This window comes from Balearica regulorum, chromosome 3 (genome assembly GCF_011004875.1).
Source record: "Balearica regulorum gibbericeps isolate bBalReg1 chromosome 3, bBalReg1.pri, whole genome shotgun sequence".
Lineage (NCBI taxonomy): Eukaryota > Metazoa > Chordata > Aves > Gruiformes > Gruidae > Balearica > Balearica regulorum.
In genome coordinates, this window is record NC_046186.1 from 40,922,742 (window position 1) to 40,949,549 (window position 26,808).

General features: G+C 40.2%; 1 protein-coding gene across 3 annotated transcripts; it reads left to right on the top strand.

Annotated features, from left to right (window-relative positions):
* Positions 1-8,498: 8,498 nt before the first annotated feature.
* Positions 8,499-26,808, top strand: PM20D2 (peptidase M20 domain containing 2). 3 transcript variants are annotated; one of them, XR_012834466.1, is made up of 8 exons: positions 8,499-9,906; positions 9,990-10,138; positions 13,627-13,769; positions 16,784-16,938; positions 18,977-19,112; positions 20,842-20,977; positions 23,399-23,506; positions 24,321-26,808. XR_012834466.1 is itself a non-coding variant. In XM_075747672.1 (7 exons), the coding sequence occupies exons 1-7, from the start codon at positions 9,445-9,447 to the stop codon at positions 24,521-24,523; spliced, it is 1,356 nt and encodes a 451-aa protein (XP_075603787.1). In that variant the 5' UTR covers positions 8,499-9,444; the 3' UTR covers positions 24,524-26,808. The 3 variants fall into 3 exon arrangements, 2 of the variants coding, with proteins under 2 accessions (XP_075603787.1, XP_075603788.1); XM_075747672.1 differs by lacking the exon at positions 20,842-20,977; XM_075747673.1 differs by lacking the exons at positions 23,399-23,506; positions 24,321-26,808 and having other exon boundaries at positions 20,842-21,648.

Below are 26,808 nucleotides of genomic sequence, written 5' to 3' on the forward strand. Positions count from 1 at the left end.
TATTTGCATGATTGGTACAAATCTGTTCAGTAATAGGAACAAAAATAATGACTCTTTAAAATGTACTTTCCTAAGGTATTATGGAAAATGTCAACACTTAATACAAGTGTACTTATGATTATGCAATGTATCATACTTCAGATTTTTAAAATTTACAACAAAAAAGCTTTGGGGGTAAAGAGATTTGCAATTAGAGACGGGAAGCTGCTGGTTTGCTGTCTCAATAGCTCCTCAGTACCACTAAATCCACAACAAAGTACTTAACAGTAATTTGTGATGCCTTAAAGAAGTAATCCATTTAAGATTTCTGTGGATTGTAAATATATCACAATTTTTCTGTCTGTAAAATAGTATACTCATATGAAACAAGCTAGAGGCTTTCACATATTTTTATGAGATAAAGTTCTCCATCTATATTTAAATTGAAATTAAAAAAACCCAAAATTGAATATCGAATTGTTTCTGTTGAGCGGTCACCTTCTGTCTGTTTAACCCACAAATAGATACTGTCTATGAACAAACAGCTGTAAAGCTTTAAAGAGTCAACGGATTAAAATAAAGGTGTGTAAGAGCTGCAAAATACTTTTTTCCTCCAAGGGACTGAAAAAGCTGGGGCCCGACTGTGGTTCTGTTTGAATCGATAGCAGAATTAAACTTTATTTCTAACAACATAGGATGTCACTGTAAATAGCTAGTGGCATATATATGTCAGTAGAGGGGCATTTTAACATCAGGAAAGATCAGACTTTTTCATTACTTTGAAAAGTATAGTACAGGCTAGATTTCATTTTTCATATATATTTGCATTGTCACAAATTAAAAATATTATCAATCCTTTTTAAAATAGACAGAGGAGAGCAGCAATTAAATGCGTGGAGGCTTCTGTACCAGTTTTTTGCTTTCTCTTCAGCTGTATAAAGATTTAACAGGGAAAACACTTGGTCTCGTGAATAAAGAGATGGATTAATTGTCTCTTTTACAGGTAGTGGGAGAAGGTTAATGATATTGTGCAAAGTGCCTGCAATTTTTGACCATTACACGCCTGCCTGCTTTTTGTGCGGTTGTTTACTGTGCTGTCCACAAGATAAGTGGTCTGTGAGTATGGCCAGCGAATGTACATCAGGAAAGGCAGCAGCGCGTGCTCCTGTCCTTCCAGAGGGGTGAGGTAGCTTGTTCCTCAGGCTGTAGGACTTGGCAGCAATAGAGACTTGAGATTTGCATCTTATGATCGCTTTTTCCTTCCACTCTGTTTGTGTTTATAGCCCAGTTAAGTAAGTCATGCCCTGAAATGAATCACTGAATTTATCTGACTTTAAATGAGCAAAATCTGCCTTTTAGAGGGAGAAAGGAACTAGACATCTAAGACACAATCAAATAACAAAGCCCCTAGTAGAACAAATAAAGGCTCACAGCGTCAGTAATGGAGCAGTTTTAGCATCCAGTGTCTGGATGGGACATCTATGCGATCAGGCCATTTTCATCATGAATCTTTTCAAGCTGGGATAGCATTATGATGGTAATGATGCTGCTACTACAGAAATTATACAAATGTAACATTTGACCTACAGTATAATGTGAAATACCTGACCATATTATAGGTTAAAAAAGATATGCAAATTTAAGGGTGTAAGAAATAAAAGTGCATAGTTGAGACAAGATTTTTTTATTGGAAGAGCGAGAGGGGTTCAGGGCATTTTTCTCCAAGGTAAGATCTCTCACATTCGACACTTTCCTTGCTGTTACAAAACTAAAGAAGTTTGAATACACAAGAGAGAGCAAGCAGTCAGTGAGTGTTGTGTGTTAAGAGTATTAGATATCAGTAACACCAGAGATTTAATCGTCTGTTTACGTTCTGCTGTGCAAACTTCAAGGAGCCCCATAATAGCTGAAGAGTTTTATGTAACTCTTCAGAGAGCCAAACCAAAGAAAGAAATGCGAGTTTATCTAGCCCTGTGTTTTTAACAGCTACCTGCCCTAATTGGCAATACTTAACTCAGGGAATTTTTGAACTTTTCTTGAAGTTAACTAATGTTTCTTTTTAAAAAATCACACCCCAGATGGAAAAAGAAAACCAGCAAAAATACAGAATACAAGTAAGCCCTCGCTGCATTCTTGAAGCTTTCACAGTGCAAATGAAAATCTGCACCAGATAGAAGAGCACTGATTTGTTCAACCAGTCTAAAGCCAGCAAAGCTTATACCAGCCTTTGTGGCTAATGGTGCGTGAAAGTGGTTGTTTTGAAAATAACTGTGTTGGTTTAAAATATTACTGCCTCTCTCCCAGAGGATACCACCCACACAGCAGAGTCAGAAGACTGAAAACAGATAATTCTAAGCTGCTTCAGAATAAAGTCCAGTGTTTAAAGCATAAAATGCCAAAGGGGGTAGGGCCAGCTTGAATTAAGCTCTCGGACTTTGCACTGAAACAGCTCAGAGACACTCGTGTCTTGTTCTGCCACCAGAGCTGGGGCAGGCGTCTTTGGCAGGTACAAAGAGCTGGGGGCTGCGACGTCTCAAATAGCTACAGCTGCCTTCTCAGTGCCTGTGTCTGAGCTCTAAGCACAGCTTTTACCTCGCCTTTTCGAGCATTTGGACAAATGGTGAGGTATTAACCACTAAGTGAAATAGCTAATACACAGGTGACAGGGAAAGGAAGATGAAAATGGTCCTGAGGAATAAACAAGCCGTGTGAGGAATTGCAGATTTAATTCCAAGTTTTGTACATGAGGTAACCAAATCTGAGGGGAACATTAAGCTCATATTTTCTGACTCAGTCTGCTCTGGACAATGAAATTTTGACCACATTATGATTAACTCTTAAGTGGTGGGAACGATACGTCTGTAGGGAGAAGGCTTTACTTTTCCATCCTGCATTTCTTTTCCCTTGATAAGAAATCCACCCATCCTGCATTTCTTTTCCCTTGATAAGAAATGTGTAAGACATAGTGGCATTCTTGATCCATTAATGGTTAAAGAAGACAATATGCTTCTGTGACTTAAGCCATTTCTCTTCCTGAGATCTTTAAAATTCTTCTGCTCTATGGTGATACTGATATTGTGATCTGACCAAAGAAGCCCTTATCATGCTTTCTTTTTAAACACACAATCCACTTTTGTAGCATTGTATGTCTTGATACACACTTCCTAATATAAAGCTATTTGTAAACCAGACTGGAATGTTATTTTAGGCAAACCAGTGTATAGCTCCTACACACAGCAACAGCCTACTTTTGTTTTTAATACTCACTGTGCTATTGTTTGTAAAGCTTTGGATTTTGGCTTGAAATCCAGGCCACCCTGAATTTAACAGCGAAACTTTCACTGAGTTCAGTCTGATCTGGATTTCGACCTAAATGCCTGATGTTGCTAATGTGGGATGTGGTAAACTTGATCATCAAGTTTTTTATGGCCACAACAGATGTTACTTCTTTTAGACCAATGGAAAGCTACCGAACCTCATCCACCCTCTAAAACAAAAATACAAGCATTTGTTTACAGCTTGATTCCAGGAATATGAATTGAATTAGCAGCTGCAGAGTTTGTTCTTGTTTACTTATAAATAAATATATGCACAATTCTTGCTTTTCCCAAAGATACATGATGTTGTCTGGATTGTATTTCCTCTGCATAGTAACACTATTTTTAACAGTCTAACACTGTATTATAATTTGTTTAGCACAATCAAAATATCAGCATAGTATTTTTGACCTTGTTTTTAAAATATGCATTGATTTTTTTTTTCTTTCTTTCTCATGTCTAGTAGAGCAGAACAACGTTTTGGATATATGTTTTGCATTTTGTAGACATATAATTTAGATTGAATATAATACAACATTCTCATAATCATAACCCAAGAGACAATCTAGAGAAAATGAAGCTACTGAATATAAATGTTTTCTTCCTACTGATGACATTCAATGAATTTTCAAATGGGGATAAAATGTTGAAAGACTGGTGCCTTCTCCTAAAGTAGGAGAAAAAACGTGATAGTGTAATAATTGTGAACTGAAGCTTTCTAATATAAGGAGCAAGAAAATTATCGCTTGATTTGATAGCTATCATCCCATCTCTGGGGTAAATATCCAACAGTTCTTCCACACAAACATACTGAGGAGGAGATAGAATAGGAACAAGACTAGGAAGGCAAGGGATTTGTATAAAAGGAATAGAACTCTCATTTAGCACACATCTGTTGCTTATGAATAAAAATACTTTACACTTTTTCCTTTGTCTTTCCTAAATTGGTCTGATTTCAGGAGTCATAGCGTTGTTTTTATTGCAACAGAGAAAAAAATTCTTGTGGCCTTGCTTAGTCTTCAGCTTACGTGAAGCTGTTCCCTTGCTTTGCTCACAGTCAAGAACCCCTCTCTGCTTTAATAACACACTGCAAATGATGTTTAATTTTTCTTCTGTGGGATGTCCTTGACAGTGATGCTCTCAGCAGCTCTGTCAGGATGGGATTTACCAGAGCGGCTGAACCGACCGAGTAGCACACAGCTACTCTCACTACACCCTCCTTGCCCTGGCACTTTTTGGAGCTTTGCCCAATTTAATTCACTAAAACAGCAGGAAATTACCCAACTTTTTGCATAAGATATTTTTGTGCCATTTTTGTGAATTGCATCAGCTCAGGTAAAGGTCCCACAAATACCAAAGACAGCATAGCGAGGAGCAGGAGATTTTGGCTGGGAGAGGGAAAATCATGGTGGAACTGGGAAAGACCCTTTTGGAAGCAGAGATCTATCATGTGTCAGCTGAAAAATATCCCCAGGCATGTGGACATGCTGGGGGCCAACCAGCTGGAAAGGAGCTTTACCAAGAAGGACCTGGGGGTTCTGGTGGACACCAAGCTAAGCATGAGACAGCATGGCAAATGGGGCCAAGAGCAGTCTGTGGTGCATTAGGAAGAGTTGAGGGAGGTGCAGCACTGGTGAGACCACATCTGGAGTGCTGTGTCCAGGTCTGGACTCCCCAGTACAAGGAAAATATGGAGCTACTGGAGTAAGTCCAGCGCAGGGCCATGAAAACGACTGAGGGGCTCAAACATCTGCCACATGAGGAAAGGCTGGTAGAGCTGGGAGGGTGCAGCCTGGAGAAGAGGAGGCTCAGGAGGATCATAGCAATGCGTATAACTATCTGAAAAGACAAACTCTTCTCAGTGGTGTCCAGTGACAGGACAAGAGGCGATGGGCAGAAATTAAAAACCATGAAATTCAATCTGAGCACAGGAAAACACTTTTTTACTGTGAGGGTGACTGAGCACTCACACAGGTTGCCCAGAGAGGTTATGGAGTCTCCATCCTTGGAGATACTCAGAACCCAGCTGCACAGCCTGCTCCAGCTCACCCTGCAGGGGATGGACTAGATGATGTCTAGAGGTGCCTCCCAATCTCAACCTTCTGTGACTCTGTGATTCTGTCATCTGTAAATCATCTGTACATGTGATTTGTAGACCACCATGTGAAAATCTGGGGCATATATGAATGCCACCGAGAGTCCCTATACTGCTAGGAGACAGTCCATAGCTTATTATCTGGGAAATGTTGATGATGAGGAAATCAGCAACAGGCCATGCATTTCCTTTGTAAAACAGGAAAAAGGAGTAAGGCAAGATTGTGATTTTTCGTCATCTACATGAGATGAATTGAAGCACATTCCTCTTTTGCCTGCCCTGTCCTGTAATGAACACCTCACACTTTTGCAAGAGGAAAGAAAGATTCCACATCTCAAAGGGTCATTGTAAAATAGTAGCATTCCCAAGATGGACACCTGATGAACCTATTGTATTTTATAGGTTCAGCATTTAGTAAAGTCTAACACATTTATACACTCTAAAATATTGTGGTTCCAAAAGATCAGTTATCTACAAAAAGAAAATCAGCACCTAGCACAAATAGACACACAGTACTAATGACAGTAAATTATGTTGTACATGGAGCGTGCAAATTACCTGGGATTGTGAAGTGGAACTTACCGAAATAACATTATCAGTTTTCAAACATGCAAGTTGGAACTGTTGAACTGGCATAAACCCTGTAATCCTTAATTTAAAAATAATATTGGCTATCTTACTGATGCATGCTTATAAGTCCTCATGGCAGACAAAGAGGATTTTAAGCATATCCTAAAGGTTAATTTCAAATTATTAAGACTGTGGTCACATGAGTAAATCAACCCTGTGATTATCTGAGATGTCTCAGTTGGGGGGAAAAAAATCAAGCTGTAAGCAGATAACATAATCCCTAAAAGTAACTTAGCCACTCCCTATGAGTGGTAAATTTTCCCTGGATGAGCCAGGGCTAAGTTTGTCTCACTCTCAAATTCCTGCATTCCTGTGCACTCCCTGCTCCTTCTTCTGCCCCTCAAACAAGCAGCCGGTTTGTTTGGAGGCAGCTTCACAGCGCAATTTGCTCCATGGCTAAGGCTCGCCATTCCTGTGCCCATTAGCTCAGGCTCAGCTGTGGCTCTGAGACTCGACATCCTCAGCTGTAATGCCAAAGCAGCCTAAGCCAGTCCTAGGCTAATCTAGCCCATGCGCTGGCCACTTTAGCCTTGCCCTTTGTGTCATAGTCACCCTGGCCTTGCGTTGGCATGTCCTCTGTGGCGCGCTGTGCTGACTGCTCTCATGTGACCCCATGCAGACCCATTTCACCAGAAAACTAACTTGACCAATTTTCAGTTCTCAAATTCTCTCATTTTCAATTCTTAAATCATAGTCTGCATCACGTGGGGCATTCTCTGCATCAGATGCAGATGGAGTAGAGACTGCACAAAAAGTACAGGAGAGGTAGGAGCAAGGAGTAAAAGAAGAAGAGCAGACTTTGAAAGCTGTAAATAAAATAGGGTTTAGGGAGACTGGAACATGAAACAAGTGGAGAGGTGACCCGGGATGACTGGGCAACAAACTGGGATTGACTTCGGCAGAGACTGAAAGGGCTGGGAGGGAGGGTCTGCTGCCTAGTGGAGGTAGGGAATACGGCTAGGAAGAGGGAGCAGGACAGGAGAATTAGGATCCATTAGGTGAGGAGAATGGGACTGCAAACGGTAACTTGGAGCCTGGAGGGGCAAAGTAGTAATTTTTTGTGTGATGCTGAGGAGTGAAGACTGGATCCGGCTGGATGTGGTGAGTGGGGCTGTAACAAGCACTCAGGGATGGGGCAAAGATGGACTGTGGGGCATTAGGTGATGGCTGAGGAAGGAGGGGCGAAAGAATTTGTGCTCTTTGGAGGATACTCCTCTTCTCTACTGATATGGAGCTCAAGAGTCCCTATCTGACACCTTTGCCCCACTGTCAGCAAGTATCTATGAAACCTAATGCAGGATTCCCCTCATGGTACCATTCAGAAAACTACAACCTGTGACATTGCTCTTGCTTTGTTAGAGCAAATGGACGAGGTCTACACAGTAGATTTAATCCTCCTGAAGAATCATGTGCAAGCCACTTAGATGCCATGTCATGGAATATGTATTTTTCCAATTTACAGCTTTTAAAACTACTGAAAGCACCCATCTTTGGCTGCAAAACTATTGATCAGGTATATAAAACTACACAGTGTATAGGATGAATCTGTGCAAAAGATACAGTGGGCTGAGCAGGATCCCATGGTTTTGTTAAAGAAATATGAAACTATATAGTGAAAAGTAGTGCCTCAGGGAACCAGGTACTTAGGAAGAAAAAATATGTGGGTTTTTCTTCCCTGCCTCACTAAATCTTAAAGTGGAAGCCAGCTCTTTCCACGAGTGCAAAAGCAGCTGGGTTTGATGGATGCCTAGAGTGGTTGTTCCCAAAGCACAGCTGGCACTATCCTCAGGAACACTCTGCCTGCTCCAAAGGGCTTCCAACTCTAGAAATCCCTTGGCAAACAGACCTGAATTACATGACCCCTCTGCTGAGTATATGGCCCCTCAGCTGCTGACAGATACTAACTGCATGTATTGATAGGGTGGTTGGAAGTTCAGCACATGTTTTTGAGCGGACAGCCTTATTCCACTGGGAAGGATTTGGGGATGAAGGGAAAGCACCGACCACAACCACAATACTCACCGGCATGGGTTTTAAGAGTAAAAATAGCTCGTGATAAATATTAGGCATGGGAGCCTGAACTCTGCTTGGAGTGACCGAGAGTCCTGTAGAGTTTAGGTGTCACTAAGAAAAGGACCTTCTCCATCTTCTGTGGAGAGGGGAAACCTGCAGTTCAGCACACCAAAGCACCTCTCTAGGTGACAGATAAATGTGGAGAAAGGGTACAGTGGATAAACCATGATTAAAATAAACAAAAAGTGAATTTCTGATCATTCAGTGAATACAGGAAAACCACCAGAATTTGTCATTTTGTTTCTGGTGACTTCAGCTTTCATCAGGTACAGGTTGGTTAGATAGGCAAGGTCCCTGCTATCCGGCTACAGTCCAGACCACACAACCATGTATTTGATCACCAGGATTTTATTATGAAGGTTAGTAAAGCCACAGACGATTACCGTTTGGACTTCTGTGGTCAGCACTGTGTGCCCACATGCCATGCGGTGTACTGGCGGCAGGTCCAAGGCTTCCCAAAAGCACTGAACTTTCTTCACTTGGACCGTGCAGAGGCTTAGCCCATGCGCTTTGTATGCGGTGCTGTGGATGGCATCCGATTTACCGTGCATAAACAAAAACACCCGTGCTGGGGGTTCAGGTGCATGACTGGGCCTTGGATGTGCCCCAGAGGTACAGAAGAGGACAGGCCGTGGGTGACGGAGCTGGCTAACTGTGGTGGGGAGCGTCTGGCGCTACCACCGCCCTACTCTCATAGGTATGGGGGTCAGAAATACCAAAGAAACATAAAGGAGAAAACAAAACGCAGGCACACAGGACTTCTGGCTGAAAAAATAAAGGAGATGTTGGAGAAAATAGGGTGTTAATGTCTAAGCCCTGCAGAGTTATGACAGATCTTGCACTTGAATGCAATGGCACGGGAAATGGCACATAGAGAGCAGCTGAAGACTGAAAGTAGCTTGTTTTGTGTGAGCTAGGCATGTGTTAAGTCGGCAGCAAAACAGCGGTTAAAAGTATCAAGCGGCACCTGGAAGGACGTCCACACGCTTAGCACAGGGTAAGAGCTGTGGAGCTCTATGGAGCACAGGGCAGGCGGCACCTGGAAAGGCACCCACAGCCTCGGCACAGGCTAAGAGCGATCCCACGGCCCCCGGCGCAGCTGCCGGCGGCACCGGCAAGGCGAGAGCCGCCCCCCGGGCCCTCTGGGACGGGTAGTTCTGTCCGGGCGCCGCCGGCAGGCCGTCCGGGGTGGAGAACTACGCTTCCCAGCGTGGCCCGCGGCGGCGAGGAGCCGATAAAAAGGCGGCGGCGGCAGCTGTTGGCTCACACGGTGGTCGGCAGGTTCGGGCGGGCCGGGCCGGGCCGGGCTGGCTGTTGGGGGCGGTTGGTGCCGGCAGGTGCTTCTCTATCATGAGGCCGCAGGACCCATCGCAGGGCGGCCCCGCCGCCGTGGTCGCCACGTTGCCGGCGCTGGAGACGCTGAAGCAGCGGGCGTGCGAGAGCGTGGAGCTGAACGCGGCGCGGCTGGGCGCGCTGAGCCGCGACATCTGGAGCCGGCCTGAGCTGGCCTACGAGGAGCACCAGGCGCACGACGCCATGACCCGCTTCTTCTCCAGCGGGGAGCTGCCGGGTGCCGCCTGGGCAGTGCAGCCGCGCTACAAGCTGGGCACGGCCTTCCGTGCCGAGTGGGGCACGGCGGCCCCTCACGGTCCGCGCCCGCTCCGCGTCGCCTTCCTCTGCGAGTACGACGCTTTGCCCGGTATCGGCCACGCCTGCGGGCATAACCTCATCGCCGAGGTGGGAGCCGCCGCCGCGCTGGGGCTGAAGGCCGCCCTGGAGAGCCTGCCGCAGCCGACGCCCGTCGCCGTCCAGGTAAGACCCCTCCCGAGGGCATAGGCTGTGGCGCCGGCCCCTGTGGACCGCTCGGCCCCTGACTCTCTGTTTTTGTGCTGCAGATCACGGTGCTGGGGACGCCTGCGGAAGAACAAGGAGGAGGTAAAATAGACCTGATAAACGCTGGAGCGTTTGACGGCCTGGATGTGGTTTTTATGGCACACCCCTCGCAAGAAAACGCAGCTTACCTGCCAGATGTGGCCGAGCACGAGTGAGTGAGTAGGTTCAGGTGGAAGGGATTGGCTTGTTATTTGCCTTTTCTTCCATCCCAGAGTACGGGAGCTGCTTTGGAAGGGGCTGAACTGAGGGCTGGGGGCCTTCTTCGCAGGTGCCCTTCAGACAAAGTATTTGCAGCTGAAGAGCCAGGTCACTGTTCTGGGAACACTGAGCAGTTCTTCCAAAGTGCAGTGTTCAGCCTAGTGTTAAAGATCCCTGACTGCTCTGAGATAATCTTGTATGTCTTCCCAAAATCCATTCTTTCTTCTGATGTTTCCAGGTGTTTCTTTTTATGCATGCATGTGATTATTTTATCTATTAAAAAAAATCATTTAAAAAACTTCCTGTTCTTTAAATTTTAGAACATGCAACTGGAGGGAGTCTCATTAATTGTAGTTCCTTGCTTTCCTGGGCACTAGGTCATGTAGTCCTCCGTATGCATTTTAATCAGTTTTGGAAGTGTTTCAAGTTCTCTCCCACTTTTGAAAGAGACAGCCAGATGAGCTTGACTGTGCTTGGATCCTTATTAACTTCCAGCCTAAACTTAATCATAGCCATTGTATAGCTGTTAACTCTGACATCAGTTTTTTATTCAAAGTAGTTCTTGGCTTTCCTTCATGTTTACCCCCAATATAAGTATAGACAGCAGTCATACCCTCACTCAGCATTTTTTTGTGAGCTAGCCATATAACTCTTCAGAAATTGTGCCTTGTCTTCTTTTGATTAGCCCTACTATTCAGTGTCAGCACTTGTTCATTTGTAGTTGGAATAGCTGGATTTGTTTTGAAGTACTCCTTGTTGGATATGCGTAACCAGAATTGTACACAGTACATGAGGTAGGATTGCCTTAGACCTCAGCTGATGCTGGGACCATAGTGTCTATTTATCATGTTGGAGACAACTGGCATGTTTGGGGCTTCCTCGTTAGTCATTTTCAAGCAATCAACTCTTAAACAAATGCTTAGTCTGTAAGTTCATGATTTTTGAAAATATTTTTGAATTTAATTCTATTTGTGGTCTGCCAGTCTGCAGAGCCATGTTCTTCCTCTTCTGTTTTCATAGTGTCTCAGCCATAGTCTGTCAGCAGATTTTGTTTTTACATTTTATGCCATGGTTACTAATGATTCTTGATCCCACGGTCTGGTCTTGTAGAGGCTCCACTAGTAACCTCCCTCCAGTGCAACATTTTTTTCCAACTATTATGTTTGGCTGTCTCTGATTAAATTTTGTAATATTTAAATAACTGGCTTTCCAACCATTTTTGACTTGTACTGACTGCTGTTTTCATCTTGGTTGTGCTACCTTCCAGCACCAATGTACTTGATTTTACTGGCCATTTTGCTTTTGCTGGTGCTGTTCCTGTTGGATAACTTGCTTCTGTTACTGCTGAGTTTCATGGTAGAAACCAATGAGGTTGGCAAGGCCTAGTCTTCCTTGCCTAGCTAGTCCTCTGCTATATTCTGTCATTTCTAAAGAGTCTTAACTGGTCATTGTTACAGCCTTCAAGACTTCTCAGCTTGGTTTTTGGTTGCTGTACCTTATGACTATATTTATAATCTCCAAGGTGCAGTTTTCATTGATTTGTCTTTCCGTTCACTTCAACTCTTACAATAGCCTTTTGAGTTTGATACAGTAAGATTTGGAAATCTTCCTTCAGAGGTGATGGTCTGCTGTAGGATACAATTCTCGGTAGCCTTTAAACCTTGACTGCGGGGCAGGTATGGAATTGAAATACTCAGCTTATCTCATGATTTATGTAATTATGAGATTCAAAAGGTGCAAAGACCTTCTCAATGATTTTCAGTTGATCTTTTGGTTGTTTCTAAGGAATTGAAGGACTGGCCATTGCTAATTTGCTATGTTACTGTATCTGCAAACTCTGAAGCTGGCTTGTGCCTGAAGTAAAATTAACATACAGGGGTAACTGATGAATACATGCCAAAATTTGCTGATTCTTACTCACTTATCCTTCACCTAATCAGCCTATTTATTGTTGGTCAAACAGGATCCACATTCTTCTGCTAATATTCTTAAACAGGCTTAGGGTTTTGTTATTCACCAAAATCTGTGCTGTTTTTTTCTGAGAGTATGTGACATTTGTGTAGTGATAGCAGTACGAGAAAGAATGTTTTTTAAGAAGCACGTTTCTCGTGGGAGGAAAAAGATTGCAACATGACTTTCTGCTTTGAGTTGATTTGAGGAGTTGCAGTCTAATACTAGGGATGTTAATGGATAAGGTTTATCTTGATTGCATAATGGCAATAAATTTTAAATAAAACCCACGCTTTGCAGAATGTGATGTGTGGTCGTCTTGAAGGACGAGGGAGAGTAGAAAAGAGCATAGTTGACTTGGATTGCAGGCAGTAGCAGGAGACATTTTCCACTGCAATGGTACACTCCATTGTGTCCCTCTTTGCTATCCAGCGTTGAAGTTCTGGTATTAACTTCATGGCTGTGGCATGGTTCAGAGCTTGAGGGGTCAGTTCAGGATAAGTGACTAAGTTGGCATCTGTGCAAGATGGAAGGACAAGCAAGTTAGACTTTTCCTAGCTGGGTAAGAGACAGCTTGTGTGTCTTGAAGGAACTCTTTGAGCTTGAGGCCAGAGTTTTTTATGTAAAGGACTGGGTATTGAGTGCAAACAGATTTAGTTAAAATCTCTAGTATTGATAAAAACCTAATATTTGTGTATTTGATAATTGTCAGTATTAATATTTGCCTCATGTAAAGAGTTTTCATATAATTTGAAATACTCAATTATTTTGTAAGGCCCTCATAAGATGAAGTCAGGCATGAATTCTTACTGGATGTGTTTAGGGGCAGTATTTTGGCTGCTACAAAGTTGGAGGATAACCTTTGCACTAGACTTCTTCCTTGTTGCCACCCTTTCTACCTGCATTTTGGAGTTGTGCAGGGAAAGAACATCCTTGTTGTAGCATGTACTGTATATTTTATACCATGCTATACCTTTACTGCACTTCTAAAACTTGATTTTTGTTATTTAGACATGGCTTGCATGTGATCTTAGTAATGTGCTTTTGCTTTCTTATATGCTGTATACAAGTTTGACAAAAATTAGGACAATCAGCCTCTAATTTTAAACCAGAGAAAAGGGTTTGTTATTCTCTGTTTGAGAAGAATGTTAGTAACTATGTCTTGGAACAGTCAGGAGGTACAAAAAAGGTGTTTGAGACGTTTAATGTGAAGCCTATACTTCTCAGGAAAAGGCTGTTTAGTAATATGTTACTGGTAGTGTTTTTGCCTGACTGGCTCTTGATATTGTTCCATTTCATTTGTTTTCTAAAAATCTTTCAGCATCTTCCCATGCTCAAAGATAGTTCAACTTTGCAACAGTCTAGTGCTAGGTAAATTGTTTGGTGTTCTGCTGCACAAACCTTAAATATTGGTGTGAACAAAAGGAACTTTTTATTTAGAGGTTTTTTCAGTGAATGAAAAACAAATAAGCAATGCCTTTTATTTCCTAGTGTGACTGTGAAATACTATGGAAAAGCTTCTCATGCTGCTGCTTATCCTTGGGAAGGAGTTAATGCATTAGATGCTGCTGTTCTTGCATACAACAATCTGTCTGTTTTAAGACAGCAAATGAAACCGACCTGGAGAGTTCATGGTGAGATCTTCATTAAATCTAATGTCCAGCAAGTAAGAGTTTAGGCTGTTGAAATGTTAACTTAAAAAATCCCATGATTTTGCATTATTGCACTAAATTAGTATAGTCACCACAAACTATGAAATAGCACCATTTCATTTAAATAGTTTGTCTGTAATCTTTAAAATCATGTCAGTGTCCATCCAGAACTAACTTCTGAAAATAGGCTTATGGATCAGATTCAAAAGAGGACACCGGTACCTAGGTAGAGGCTAGACAAATTTTAAGTCTTTGCACTTTAAGTCTTTGTAGTTCAGAAAGAAAAAAAAAAGTACTAGGTGTATTTTTGGTACATGGCCTTGAATTCATTAATTATATGTGTTTTTGCACAAGTGTAAGATTAAGTGCTTCTGAAAAATGAAGTATTACTACATCACTTTTGTAGTAGACATTTCATTAATTAGATGGCATTTATATTGACATTTATGGAAAAGTATAGTGGTCTAGAGTGACTGAAGTTTATTTGCTGAAGGACAAAAAACAAGTGATGGCAGAAGCATATAGCTCTAGTTAGTAGCCCAATCAACTAGATGTGCACTGGATTCTAATATTTAATATCTAGTAGACCTTGAAGTAGAAAGGTCATTTTGCAGTAAGACATACTAAGCTTGACTCATACACCTTCAACATGATGCATTTTGTACAGTGAGAAAGTTTCAGGAGTTGAGATGGAAGCTGCCCATTAGCTACAAACCCAGGTTTCCCTTATTACATTCAACACAACTTTTTCCAAGTTGAAATTAAGAAGCTTTGCCATTTCTACAGGACTTAGGAATGTAGAATTGTTTATTTGGAAAACGTAGGAGCTTAAAACTTAAAGAATTTCTGAGCTAATGATCATTATATGTCTTGGATACTTGTGCTGCGTAATATATGTGTGCATTTATCTCCAGGATATCTGGATGTAGTCTGGAAGCCCTAACCCTTTTGACTGTAGATGAAGATGCTTGCAGTTCTGCTGTGCAGCATACCCAAATGAATTTCAGAGAGTGGCCAATGCCTTAGCTCTCTATCCTATTGCTCTGTAGGAAACCAGGCACTTAATTATGAGTTTTGGTGTCTGAAACTCATGCGTTGCAGGTTTAAGATTGGAGGTGCCTAAGTCTTCTTTTGGATCTAAGCCTAAAACTCTTAATACTGCTCTCTTCATAGTTTCTAAACCCTAAGTATCTAAACAAGCCTCCTAGAGGTAATACTTCCCGAACCACAGCAAAATGTAAATTACTGTGATACGACTGCTGTCATAAACCTGGTTTTCAAACTGGAAGTATTTAAAATACCTTTGGGAAAGTATAAGCAGCCAGAATGAGATTTAATTTTAGGAATGCTTTCTTAACAACAATGTGTTCGAGGTCTTGTGGCAGGCTTGCAGTAGCAGTCGTGGCTGACTTAAGTGATCCTAAAAATCTTAGTGTTAACCCACTAACAATGGAAATAGTTCCCATTACATGAAGTCAACAATTTCTAAGCAATGTTTTACGTACTTGAACAATGTTGGTTTGAGTTTGTCTAATATTTAATAAGTTTCTTCCCTGCTTGAGTGGAGTAAATGTTGCCCCCTTGGAGAATAGGAATGTAGATTTTTTTTTCTGTTGAAGAAACTGTATTAAGCAGGGTGTAAAAAAAAAAAAAGTTCCATCTAGAAGCAAGGCAACCTAGGTGCTATTATAGTGTGCAGGCAGGCTACTTTTAAGGTAGATCTCCTGTCCAAAGCAACTATAATATGGACTGAAATTTAAGTGTAGACATACTCCTGGATTCTATCCAGTTCCACTTACAAATGTGTTGGAAGACAAATGAAAGCTCATTAAGCTACTTGTTTTGAGCAAACATGTTATGATGTGTCATGCAAATTTGCATGATTGCTTACTTGCTGATTTGCTGGTTCCTTTTCTGTGATGTCTGTCCCTCTCATCTGAGCTGTTCCTTTTGTTATGGACTAGTACTGGTAGTGGTTTAATTCAGCAGTCTGTTTACTTTGACTGTATTTGAGACTGGAAAGGTTTTACTTGAGGGAGGAGTTCATAGTCTTAATAGGTTTTCTGCACCAAAACTAAAGATCTATTGACTATTTGCATCCTATGGTGCTGTCTTTTCAGGCTCCAGTGACCACACATCAGTAACTTTGTGCAGTATTTCCATTTAAGGTAGTTTCTCAGGTTCTAAAGAAAACAAATCTTACTTCACATATATAAATTGAGGATAGGAGGCCAGGAAAAACAAGCAGCCTGTTGAAAGCAAAGAGCTGTTAATGCGTTGAAATCTAATGTAGAATTGAGGTCTACAATGGGTTTTTGTTAAAATGTCTAAATGTTATGGTCTTTTATGGTAATGCTTCTGATGCTATAGTTGAAAACTATGTAGTCGTCACACATTTCCTTGAGGTAACACTTAAAACTCAAGCTTCACTCTTGGATAAAACTGTACATATATTATACACCCCAGTATTTCTAAAGAATTAGTATGAGGAATCTAATGAACTTCCTGTGCACTGCAGCACATGTGTTACTCCAGCATTGCTGAGAAATGCAACTTACTCAATTTCTCTTCAAGCTGGCAAAATAAGTTGGAAACATTTTAGTTGAGGAAACCTTCTAAAAGTTGGAATCCAAGGTAGCCTTGATAACAAAATTTTTTCTTTCAATGGCAGCCAGATTGCTTTACAACTTTGCACTGAATTTCAGGGGATTAATTACAAATGCTAGTTTGGCTTGTCTTTACATTTATACCAGATAACCAAAGAATGCAGTGAAATTGTGCTGAAAAACATGTACATATTCCACTTAATCTGATGTGATGAAGAAACTTTGTCCACATGCTGTATTTTTTGACATTCTTTATCTATTTCATGCTCAGTTGATGTTTTGTTGTTTTTTTCTTTATATATTTAGCTCTTGAGCAAGAAGTTTCATGACAAGGCTGAAGATCAAGCATTTGTATTTAACACTGGTAATATGACTTTTCCCTTTCTGCAGGTGTAATAAAAAATGGTGGTGTGAAACCTAACATCATTCCTTCTTACACTGAATTAGAGTTTTACTTGCGTGCCCCTTCAATGAAAGATCTTTCTGTTCTGACAGAGAAGGTTGAGAACTGCTTCAAATCTGCAGCACTGGCCACAGGATGCAAAGTAAGAATATATTCATGGTCATGTGTTTCTATTACTCTGGGGAAACAGAACAGGAAATCAAGGCTTACAGGGTTTTTCTGCATGATGTTTAGCTGAAAGAAATCAAAATGATAATGATACTATTTGCTATTCTGTTGTTTTGTGTCCTGAAGGAAAACTTTCTGTAAATAGAATGCCAAAGAATCATAGAATAATCTAGGTTGGGAAAGACCTCCAGAGGGTCACCTAGTCTAAACCTCTGTTCAGAGGAGGACCAGTTAGAACAGATGGCTCAGTGCCATGTGGACTTCTGAATATCTCCGAGGATGAAATTCTACAACCTCTCTCAACAGTGCTCTGACCACCTCATGGTGAGCAAGGCTTTTCCTTGTTTTTTATACTGTGGTGACTGAGTGCTGGAACAGGTTGCCTGGGGAGACTGTGGTGTTTCCATCCTTGCAGATGCTCAAAAGCTGTATTGGTACGGTCCTGGGCAGCCAGCTCTAGGTGACCCTGCTGGAGTGGGGGGAGTTGAAGATAACCTTCAGAGGTGCTTTCCAACTTCAACTTCTGTGATTTTATTGTATCTAATAGGAATTTCCTTTGTTGCCTCTTGTCATATCACTGGGCATCTCTGAGAAGTCTGGTTCTGTCTTCTCTCTACCCTCCTCATCTGGTAGCCAGAGTCAGGTTAATCTTCTTTCCTGAAGGCTCAAGAAACCAAGTTCTTTTAGCCTTTCCTTGTATGTCATGTTCTCCAGCATCCTAATCATCTTGGTGGCCTTCCCCTGGACTTGCTCCAGCCTTGAGTTCAGGAGCACAAAAGTGAACACAATACACCACATGTGATCTCACAGGCCTTGTCTGCATCACTAATAAATGTATTAAAACAGTAATGGCACCAGTATTGATTGTAGATGGATGCCACTAGTAACAGGCAGCAATTTTGTGTCCACTGAGCCAGACCTGTCATCATGAAAAGCTAAGCTTGGTCATGCACCATCTGCTCTTCTGTGAATCCTGTGCTGGATAGTCACAATCGCCTTGTGATTCATGTGCCTGGACGTGAGTCCTAGGAGGATTTATGTATTCTATAATCCCCCTAGGAGCTTGAGGGTAGGACGGTCTGACCAGTCTAATTTCCAAGATCCTCCTGCTGGCCCTTCAAAATGTATGTGACTTTCAGCTCTCTTTCAGTGAGCTGGAGCATCCCAGTGTTTCCTTTGCCCCATTAAGCAGCAGGCTCATGTAGCACAAAATGTGAAAAACTCAGTGATTTTTTCAGTTAGCATTCTTCTCATTTTTTTCTTTGAGTAACTGGAAATGTCTCTCCTGTAGCTGGTTCCAGCACTATCATTATTGCCGTGTATTGCTAATATAGGTGGGTTTATGTGCTCTGTAGTTACAGGTTGATGGTTAATACAGCTTTGAAAAGAATGTCTATGCTCATCAGAACAAATAGGCATAAATAATGTATATGAATGTGAGCTAGTGAGTTTTAAGGTCTATTTGAGCTGTTAGATGCTGTTGTCCTGGTATGACCCCTTCACTCTAACTAGAAAAGGATTTCAGAAAGTGTACTTTATGCAGAATGAAAGTTAAGATCTCTTGAAACTTGACATTGGTATGTTTTTTACATTTCTCTTCAAATTTCATGTCTCTGTGAAGTCATTTCATGAATGGAGCTGTAGTTATTGAAGTGTTTTTAAAAAAAGTAACAGTTTGGTGAAAGACTGAATTGATTGCTATGTACTTTAACAGTGTCTGCAATTGAAATAATTAGAAGCTGTTACAGGAAATGTTTGCTCACTATTTTTCACTCCATGAAGTCTATGCTTCTGGAATTTGGCTGTTTAGTGCAAGCATGACAGAACACCAGCTGTGTTTTGATCAAGGCCAATATTTGGCAAATGTTATATTTTTGAAAGAAACTTAGCACTTAGTCTGTTTTGATATGGACTTGAAATATGGATATGTATTTAACTTTTCCAGGCTTTAATTTGTTTACATTAAACTGACTTAGGTTGTGAAAAATTTCTGATCTTTTTTTTTTGTCTAGGTGGAAATAAAAGGAGGTGAAAATGATTACTACAATGTGCTTCCAAATAAGAGCCTGCAGAAAGTTTACAAGGAAAATGGAAAGAAGCTTGGAATAGATTTTATATCGGAAGACTGTATCTTGAATGGTTTGTCAGGTAACTCGATCTGGGGGTTTTGTTATGACTTAAGCTTAGATTGGCCAGCTCTTAAGTGCATAAAATAAGAGGACAGAGGTAGGTTAAACATGTTTGGTCAGAAGAAAAAAGCCAAATTAGAAAATGGAAGCTCTGTAAAAGGATGGTACATCTGGCCTGTGTTTCTGTATTTGTTGAAGCTGAAAAAATTTCCCAACAGGTATGGAAAGCAGTAATCATTCTCTGATAATATTTCTGAAAATATTTTAAGTGAGAAAGTTTGGTTGTGGGGAGGAATAGAAGAATGGAAAGATAAGAACTGTCTACCTGAGAACATGAGGATGTGGAATGAATTGCAGGTCATTCTGTTGCTTTGAATTACAGAATCCTGCTTTATGCTATGAATGAAGATGAGATTTAGTTTTAGGAACCTTGTTTAAGAATATTTTCCAAGCTTACTCATAAACAGATGTACTAGCATCTAACTAATGCTTTAGAGGGAGTTTTTTGAAGAGAAATGGAAGTTTAAGCATCTTAGTAATTAACCTCGTTCTGTTAACAGGTAATTCTGTGCCTCTAATTCTAGTTCACAGGTTCAACAAATTAGTTTTCCAAAGGGTGCCGTTCAAATAGGTGTTCATTTCTGGGTCTTGACTGTGTCTCAAACTATTTAACTTTCTCGGTGTCTCAGAGGTATAGTAATAGGAGTGTAAATTTTTGAATGCTCAGGTGGGTTTCTCATTACCCTTAACTTTTTCCGGAATTTTCTTACAGGAGCTCTGTTCAAGTCTTAAACTGCTGTTATTTTTATAGCCTTCACTACTGATCATAACTGTATATATAAATGTTTCTACTACACTCGTGTTAAAGGTTTTTCTCTTTGGTTAAAAGGAAAAGATTGTTTTCAGTAAAAAACTATTATTCCAATTAGCTTGATTGCAATACTAATGTTCTCTATACTAAATGCAGATTATCTTTGGATGGTTGAGATCCTGGTGTTTGGTGATAGTTTTCCAAACTTTTATTTGTGTGTGGAAGACAGCATATCTAATGATATTCTGGTTGGTTTTCTCTTATTTCTTACTTGCCTTCCAAATTAAGGCAACACTGGTATATTTTCTCCAATTGGTTTCTTGTCTTGAGTTTAAAAACAAATTATAACTAAAGGTGGATTTCTTTTTTTATTCAATATGGTACAATAAGACTTGCTACTTTGCTCATTTAGCTTAGGAAAGGTGCTGAGGAACTTTATTGAGCATGTTTACTGTAGTGAAAATTTCTGGAACTCTGCGTTGCTTCCCTCAAGCCATTGTATTAAGGGTGAAGGTCATGAATACTGGTGGTCATGCTGGTTCAGAGGGCTTTGAACTTAGTACAGACACCTAATTGTAATAGTGCTTTCATATGTAAGTTACGTGATATGCTAGATGTTAAACATTAATTTCCTTAAACTGAAATTCTCCGTATGCCTGTCCTGTCTTTAAATTGCTTGTCAAATGTCAAAATGTGCTTGAGCAATTATGTTTTTATTGCACACTGCAATAGGCCTTACTGAATTTTCTTTCCACAGCTGCTTCTCTGAATTTTTGCAGTGGGGATTTAGGAGTAATAACAAAGCACAGTCTCCAGAGACATAGGAGTGGAATTTTGTATGCTACCCTTTTTGGGAGGGGTTGAGTGTTTTGTCTCATCTTTTTCAAGACCTCTATTTCTGTTTAGTTTTCATATGGTTTTCAATGTTTTCTTTTAGGATATCAGTTTCTTCTGTTGAAAGGGAAGGAAGATAGCTCAGTTGCTTCTCCATGTCTGTGCAGCAGAAAAGTCGTTAACAGATGAGCATACTCGCTGCCACCTCTACATGGGTATTAGTATCGGTCTGCTTACAGGTATCGCTCTAGGTAGCAAAGCATTATGAAGAATTCCTTTAGTTCATCAAATTACACTACCTTGTGTGTGCCTTGTGCATGCTCCACTCATTTGGCACACAGCCAGGGTGATGTGAAATAATGTGAATCCGAGTTAGCTTTGACCAGGTGCCGTGACCTTTCTCCTTCTCCTGGTAGGGTAGCTCTACTACAGGATATTGATAACCTCCCAAAGCAGATGGCTTGGTTTAGTGTGCCTTAGTTGAGTCACCCATGCTTGTAATAACTTGATATTTTTAGCATTCCTGGGGTTTATTGGCTTCCTGTACACAAGACTGGTATAGATAATCAGACGGAGCCAGTATGTTTTGAAAATACCACTTTTAAAGCTTGGGGCTGTATATAAATGCTTCCTGGAATCTTTTTTGCATTTTCCCTGTGTTCATGTTTGTGGTAATACTGGCTTCCATTACGTACATGCTGCGTGACTTGAAGAGGCTTCAGTATCACCTTCAGGATTTTCTGAGAGGCTGGAGCTCACAGCACCTTTCTGTTGAAGATAGTGCACAAGTCTGTGTATTGCATTGATAACGTGCAATTAATTATGCTTCTAGAAGGAAACCTGATCTGTACATCTCTATCAAGCATACAGTTCCAGATGTTTGTATGGAAACTATTGGGACTCTTGATGTTTTAAACATGCTACTAGGCATGACAGAGGGCAAGATTTTTTGCTTCTAGAAGAAACTTGATCTATGTATCTCTAGCAAGCATACAGTTCCAGATGTTTTTTTGAATGCCTGATGTTTAAACATGCTGTTAGGTATGGTAAAGGGGAAGATTGGACTGTCACATTTTTATTAAAAATTGCCTGGATTTTGGCTTGATAGGCTCTCCATCTTACTAGAAAATGCCAAGTTTAACTCCCTTACATGCAGTAAAAATAACTTGTAAACTGTTAGTAGATTTGAGATGGATGTAATTTAAAGTGGAGTTGCATGACTGGGAGCTGGGATGCACTGAAATAGCTAGTGCTTCATTTGCTGGATGAGAGCAGGGGAAAAGGCCACCACAGTCTTTCCAGCAGGTTGTGTATTAGGACTTAGTAAGGCAAGTCTTGAATTCTTGGTTTAGTCTGGCAGAACTCCTGGACTTCTAGTTTCTTTCCAGGCTGACCAAAGAATGGATCAGTAGTGTAGACAGCTGAAAATTAAAATAGCTTCTTGCTATGCCAAAAGTTGGGTTTTCTTCAAATGCATATTGAATTTACAGGGAAAAGATCTGGTTTTTTTTTTTTTGGACAAGCCTTGCTGCTTCCATTTGTCTGTAAGCAGAGCAAATAACAAGCTAGTCTTGTGCTCTTTGATCACATAATGTAGGCTCTGTGGACTTGCTTTTAATAACTCTGCGCTTCCAAGTAAAATCTGTATTCTTCAGTCATTTCATTACTAAGTCTTAAGGCATTAGCAGTATCTTGTCTCCATAAAGTATCATGATATGGAGGCTACCCAATGTGATAAAAATAATTTTAAATCTTTGGAACAGTTATTTTATATATGATTGCTAAAGAAAATTCTTACAGCTCTGGCCTGAAAAAAATTGAGGTCTTAGTTGGTCATCACTATGTGGCTAATTAAAAAAAGGCACTGGGGAAGTAGTTGCAGACTCTTGGGTGACTTCTGTGAAGGATCTACTACTTCTGGATGGTATCATTAAATAGATAAGGCAGTACTTTGAGATAGGTACTATCACTAGCTAATATACTGAAAGTGCTAGTCGGACATGAAAGAATCATCATTAAAATCTGCAGCATTGCTATCAAGAATTTTTTTAGTGTTTACAAAGCACTAGTGTTTTTTCTGGAGTTTAGTTCTGATCTTGTTATTTCAAGAGTTCTTGTGCTGAACTGAGAATAATCAAAAAGCACAGGAAAAAAATAGCTGTCCTCAACCTGTTTTTGTTTAAAGATAGATTGTTCGTCCTTCAGAGTCCCCTCCCTTATGCTGATTATTTGCATACTGGTGAAAAGTGGTAACTGTTGGGCCTGCTTCTGAGGGCTGTAGCAGGAAAATAGCTGGACTGCCCAAAACTCCAAGGTTTGCACCTTTCATTGTTTCTGAATCAACAGCTTACTATCAGGAGATGCTTGATAAAAAAATGAACAGTAAATGAAATAGGAACGTGCTGATATGTCTTCTTGCAGTCCAGTAACTGATTATTGATCAGAAGCGAACTGGAGAGCAGCATCTCCAGTTAGGGAGAACATCTCTGTGATGGGGGATTTTTGTATGGATAATGCCTCACTAGAAATGCTTTTATTTTAGTATTTGGGGCAAAGGATATTCAGTTTTATATATGGGCTGGAAATAATCTGTCATTTTCTCACAGCATTCAAAAACTCTTCAACACTCTTCATTAAGAAAATTTCTGTGCTGCTTCTAGGTTCCACAGACTTTGGAAATGTTACATTTGTAGTCCCTGGGCTTCATCCCTATTTTTATATTGGCTCTGATGCATTGAATCATACTGAGCAGTACACAGAAGCTGCAGGTGAGCGAAAGTGAAAAGTGTTAGAGATTTATATTTGGCACTCTTGAAGGGACTGGTTGCTGACTTTTCACTACAGCAAATCTAGAAATTATAAATATTTCAAATTGTAGAGGATTAAAGCTTTCACATGCTTCTATGATATTCAAAGCTACTGTGTATAAATGTTTAAAAGTGTAAGTATTAGACTGAAAGTGGCTGCATGTGAATATCTGTATAGAAATGGAGTTGCTTGCTTCAACCATGATGGGATGAGCTGAATATGGACCCTGAAACAGTTTACTTAATTGCAGAGGTGCAGAAAACAGCTGACAAAATGTAGAATTTCTGTTTGTGTTTAAAGTTAAATATTTAAGGGAAGGCTCACCAGTTCTCATACTGTGCAAGCCTGACTTAGTATGCCATCTAGACAGAAGAAATTAGAAGGATTATCCCTAGCACATATTCAAAAGAGCTTCTAAACATGAGCCAAAAGATAAAAGTAATTTACTCCTAAAGCACAGTACTTTGGAAGTGTAATAGAGATAACAGTATAAAACCATGTATTTTCTAAAAAGGAAAAGGTAAACACTCATTTTCCTGGTTTTAGTCTTATTTGTTTACATCAGTAGCAGAAAGTTAAGTACTTACATGTGAAAATTTGTTTTGAGGCATCAGAAAATAGACATACTTCATTCATGCCAGTAGATTTTTAAGAAGCTGTTCTTGCGATTGAAACTTGAAGATATCACTTAGAATATGCCCTATGCGGTAAGCTAGTGGGTTTGTATTTAATATTAGTAATCTAATCTGAAATTTCTCTTGCTTTTTTCTGCAGGGTCACAGAATGCTCAGTTCTACACTTTGCGCACAGCAAAAGCTTTGGCAATGACAGCACTGGATGTCATTTTCAAGCCAAGTCTACTAGAAGAAGTCAGGGAAGACTTTAGACAGGTGAAGCTAAAAGAAGAGGGACAAATAAATCCAGTAGAACCTAACACAGAATCTGGCGTTGGCATAGGAGCGTGTGCATCACACTAAGCCTTATTAGACCTCTCAGTAGGATTGACTTCATGGAGATGCTGTATTTAAATCCCAGAAAGGGCTGGATAAACACATAGCTGAAGAAATGGGTTTTTTTTTGGACTTTAGGAGAAGCAAATAGTACATTGCTTTCCAAAATGTGCAATTTCATCTAGCTGTAACATTGGCTGTATTCAATACGGTGATGAATTTCAGAGAGAGATCTCAAATATATTGCCTTTAAGTTGCAGTGTTGAATAAATGATAGTGTTTAGATCCCTTGCCAGTGATTTTCTATGTATTGCTAAAGCATTTACATAGAAATTTTTGTTCTAAAATAAGCACTGTTCACTCACTGATCATAGACTGGATCTGACCTATGGAGCATTTCTCTCTGGTTAGTCACTTTTTCTCGGGACAAGATAGAGGATTAAAACCTGAGCTGGTTTCACTGGAGGGAAGGGCCTATATTTGCAAGTATGCCTGGTTTTGACACTAGTAGCTTCTAGCAATGGAAGAGAACTGTTTGTATGGAAATGTGATCTGTAAAGGTTGATTGTCCTGAAATGCGTTGACCTTCCTCCTAATAAATTTTGGAGGTGGTGTGGAGAAGTCATTGGTCAAAAAATTGGAAAGCAACTAGTGTTGTTTAAATTAATGCATTTAAACTACTGCAGGAAAATGCATGTGCACCTTTTTAAGTTCTACACTAAGGCAATACAAGTGTCCACACAAGGTGTTGCACTGATCTGGAGGATGTGTATAAATTCAGCTAAACCAGTAGAAATCGTTTTCACAAAGATATAAACATGGTACTGTGAAGCAGTAAATTAAGGTAACCTTAAACTGGTTGTGTGCAAACCCCTGTAATAAGCTCTGAGAAGCTTGCACTGAGGATTGCTTGTGCAACAGTAACTGGCTTCTCAAACCTGTTTGCATATCCTAAGCAACAGATCCATTAAGTCTTGCCAGTTGTCCTCTCTGTGTGGTTAGTCTGTTTAGTCCTTGCTATTTTGCTTCCCAGACAGGTTAATGTTGCAAATTTTATCTAGGTGGTGTTCTGTGTGTCCAAACATCTTCAGAATTTTTTTACTTTGCTTGTTAAAGGCTGACATGAATACATAGAGAAGGAACTAATCTTTTGTTCAAATACAAATTGCTGAGTCAATGGACAGACTGAGTGAAAAAGCAGCTTACTAGTTAACACTTTCCTAAGCATAGGTTTTATAGTGAGCTTCTGAAAAGTCAATACCCAAAATAATTTCAGAAACCTTGTTTTTAACAGCACCAATTTCTAAATGGTGAAATTCTAACGAGAATTTATATTTTATTAATGTCTATATTCAATTTCTAATTTTGGAAAAAGCAAATTCCTTATCTTGGTTTAACTGTGCTCCCTCTGGGTTTCTGCACATACTCTTTAACACAGACCTCCAGCTGCTATTTAAAAATCCTGCTGAGATTTTCCCTTCTGTGTGTATGTCATGTAGACAGTGTGGACAACGTAATTTGACAGTTTTTAGAGTTTCAGATGATACTTATATACTGTGTGCTTGTAATAATAGGACACAGACTGGCTATTAATACAAGAAATGCTCAGTGTCTTTGGAAAAGGGAAGTAACTGTATATCTTTCTTAAAGAACTAGAGGCATAAATAATGTTTTGTATTACAAGGCAGTTGTTTGGAGAGTTGAGCATGACCGCAAGCCTTCAGGTTACAAGTGGGTCCTTGCAGCAGTACCCTTGCTTTCATTAGCAGGCAGTTTTGACAGATGAATGCATGAAACAGATGAGTGTTGGACTCTGAGCTTATAGGTATGTCCAGGATAGTAAGTTGGATACTAAATCCAGCTGAAATTTGGTCCAAAGCTTGTCAAAGGAACTTTCTCCTTAACTTTTAACTTAAACCCTGCCTTGCCAGTTCTCATTAAGTTTCTTTCATTAAGTTCTGCTGGGTTAATAAGCTAGTTTATTAATTTCCTTAGCATATGTGGGTTTTATTTCCTCCTGCATGAGCTTAACTTCTTGCTTTGCTGTTTTTAAGATGGAGTGTTGGAATGCCAGTGATAGGAATGTGTGCTGCATTGTTGGGTTTCCTACAGGCTGATGTGTTATAGCCTTCTCAGTTCTCTGTCCAGACTAGCTGGCTGTTGGCTGCAGCATTTCCAAGGTGGTTTAATTAAACATTTCTGCACTAAAAGCATGTCTTAATTTTGTTGTAATGATTGCTGGAATTAAAATGAAACTGAAGTACTGATTAAAGATGAATTGATATCAATAAAGCAATTTAATTGTGACTGAA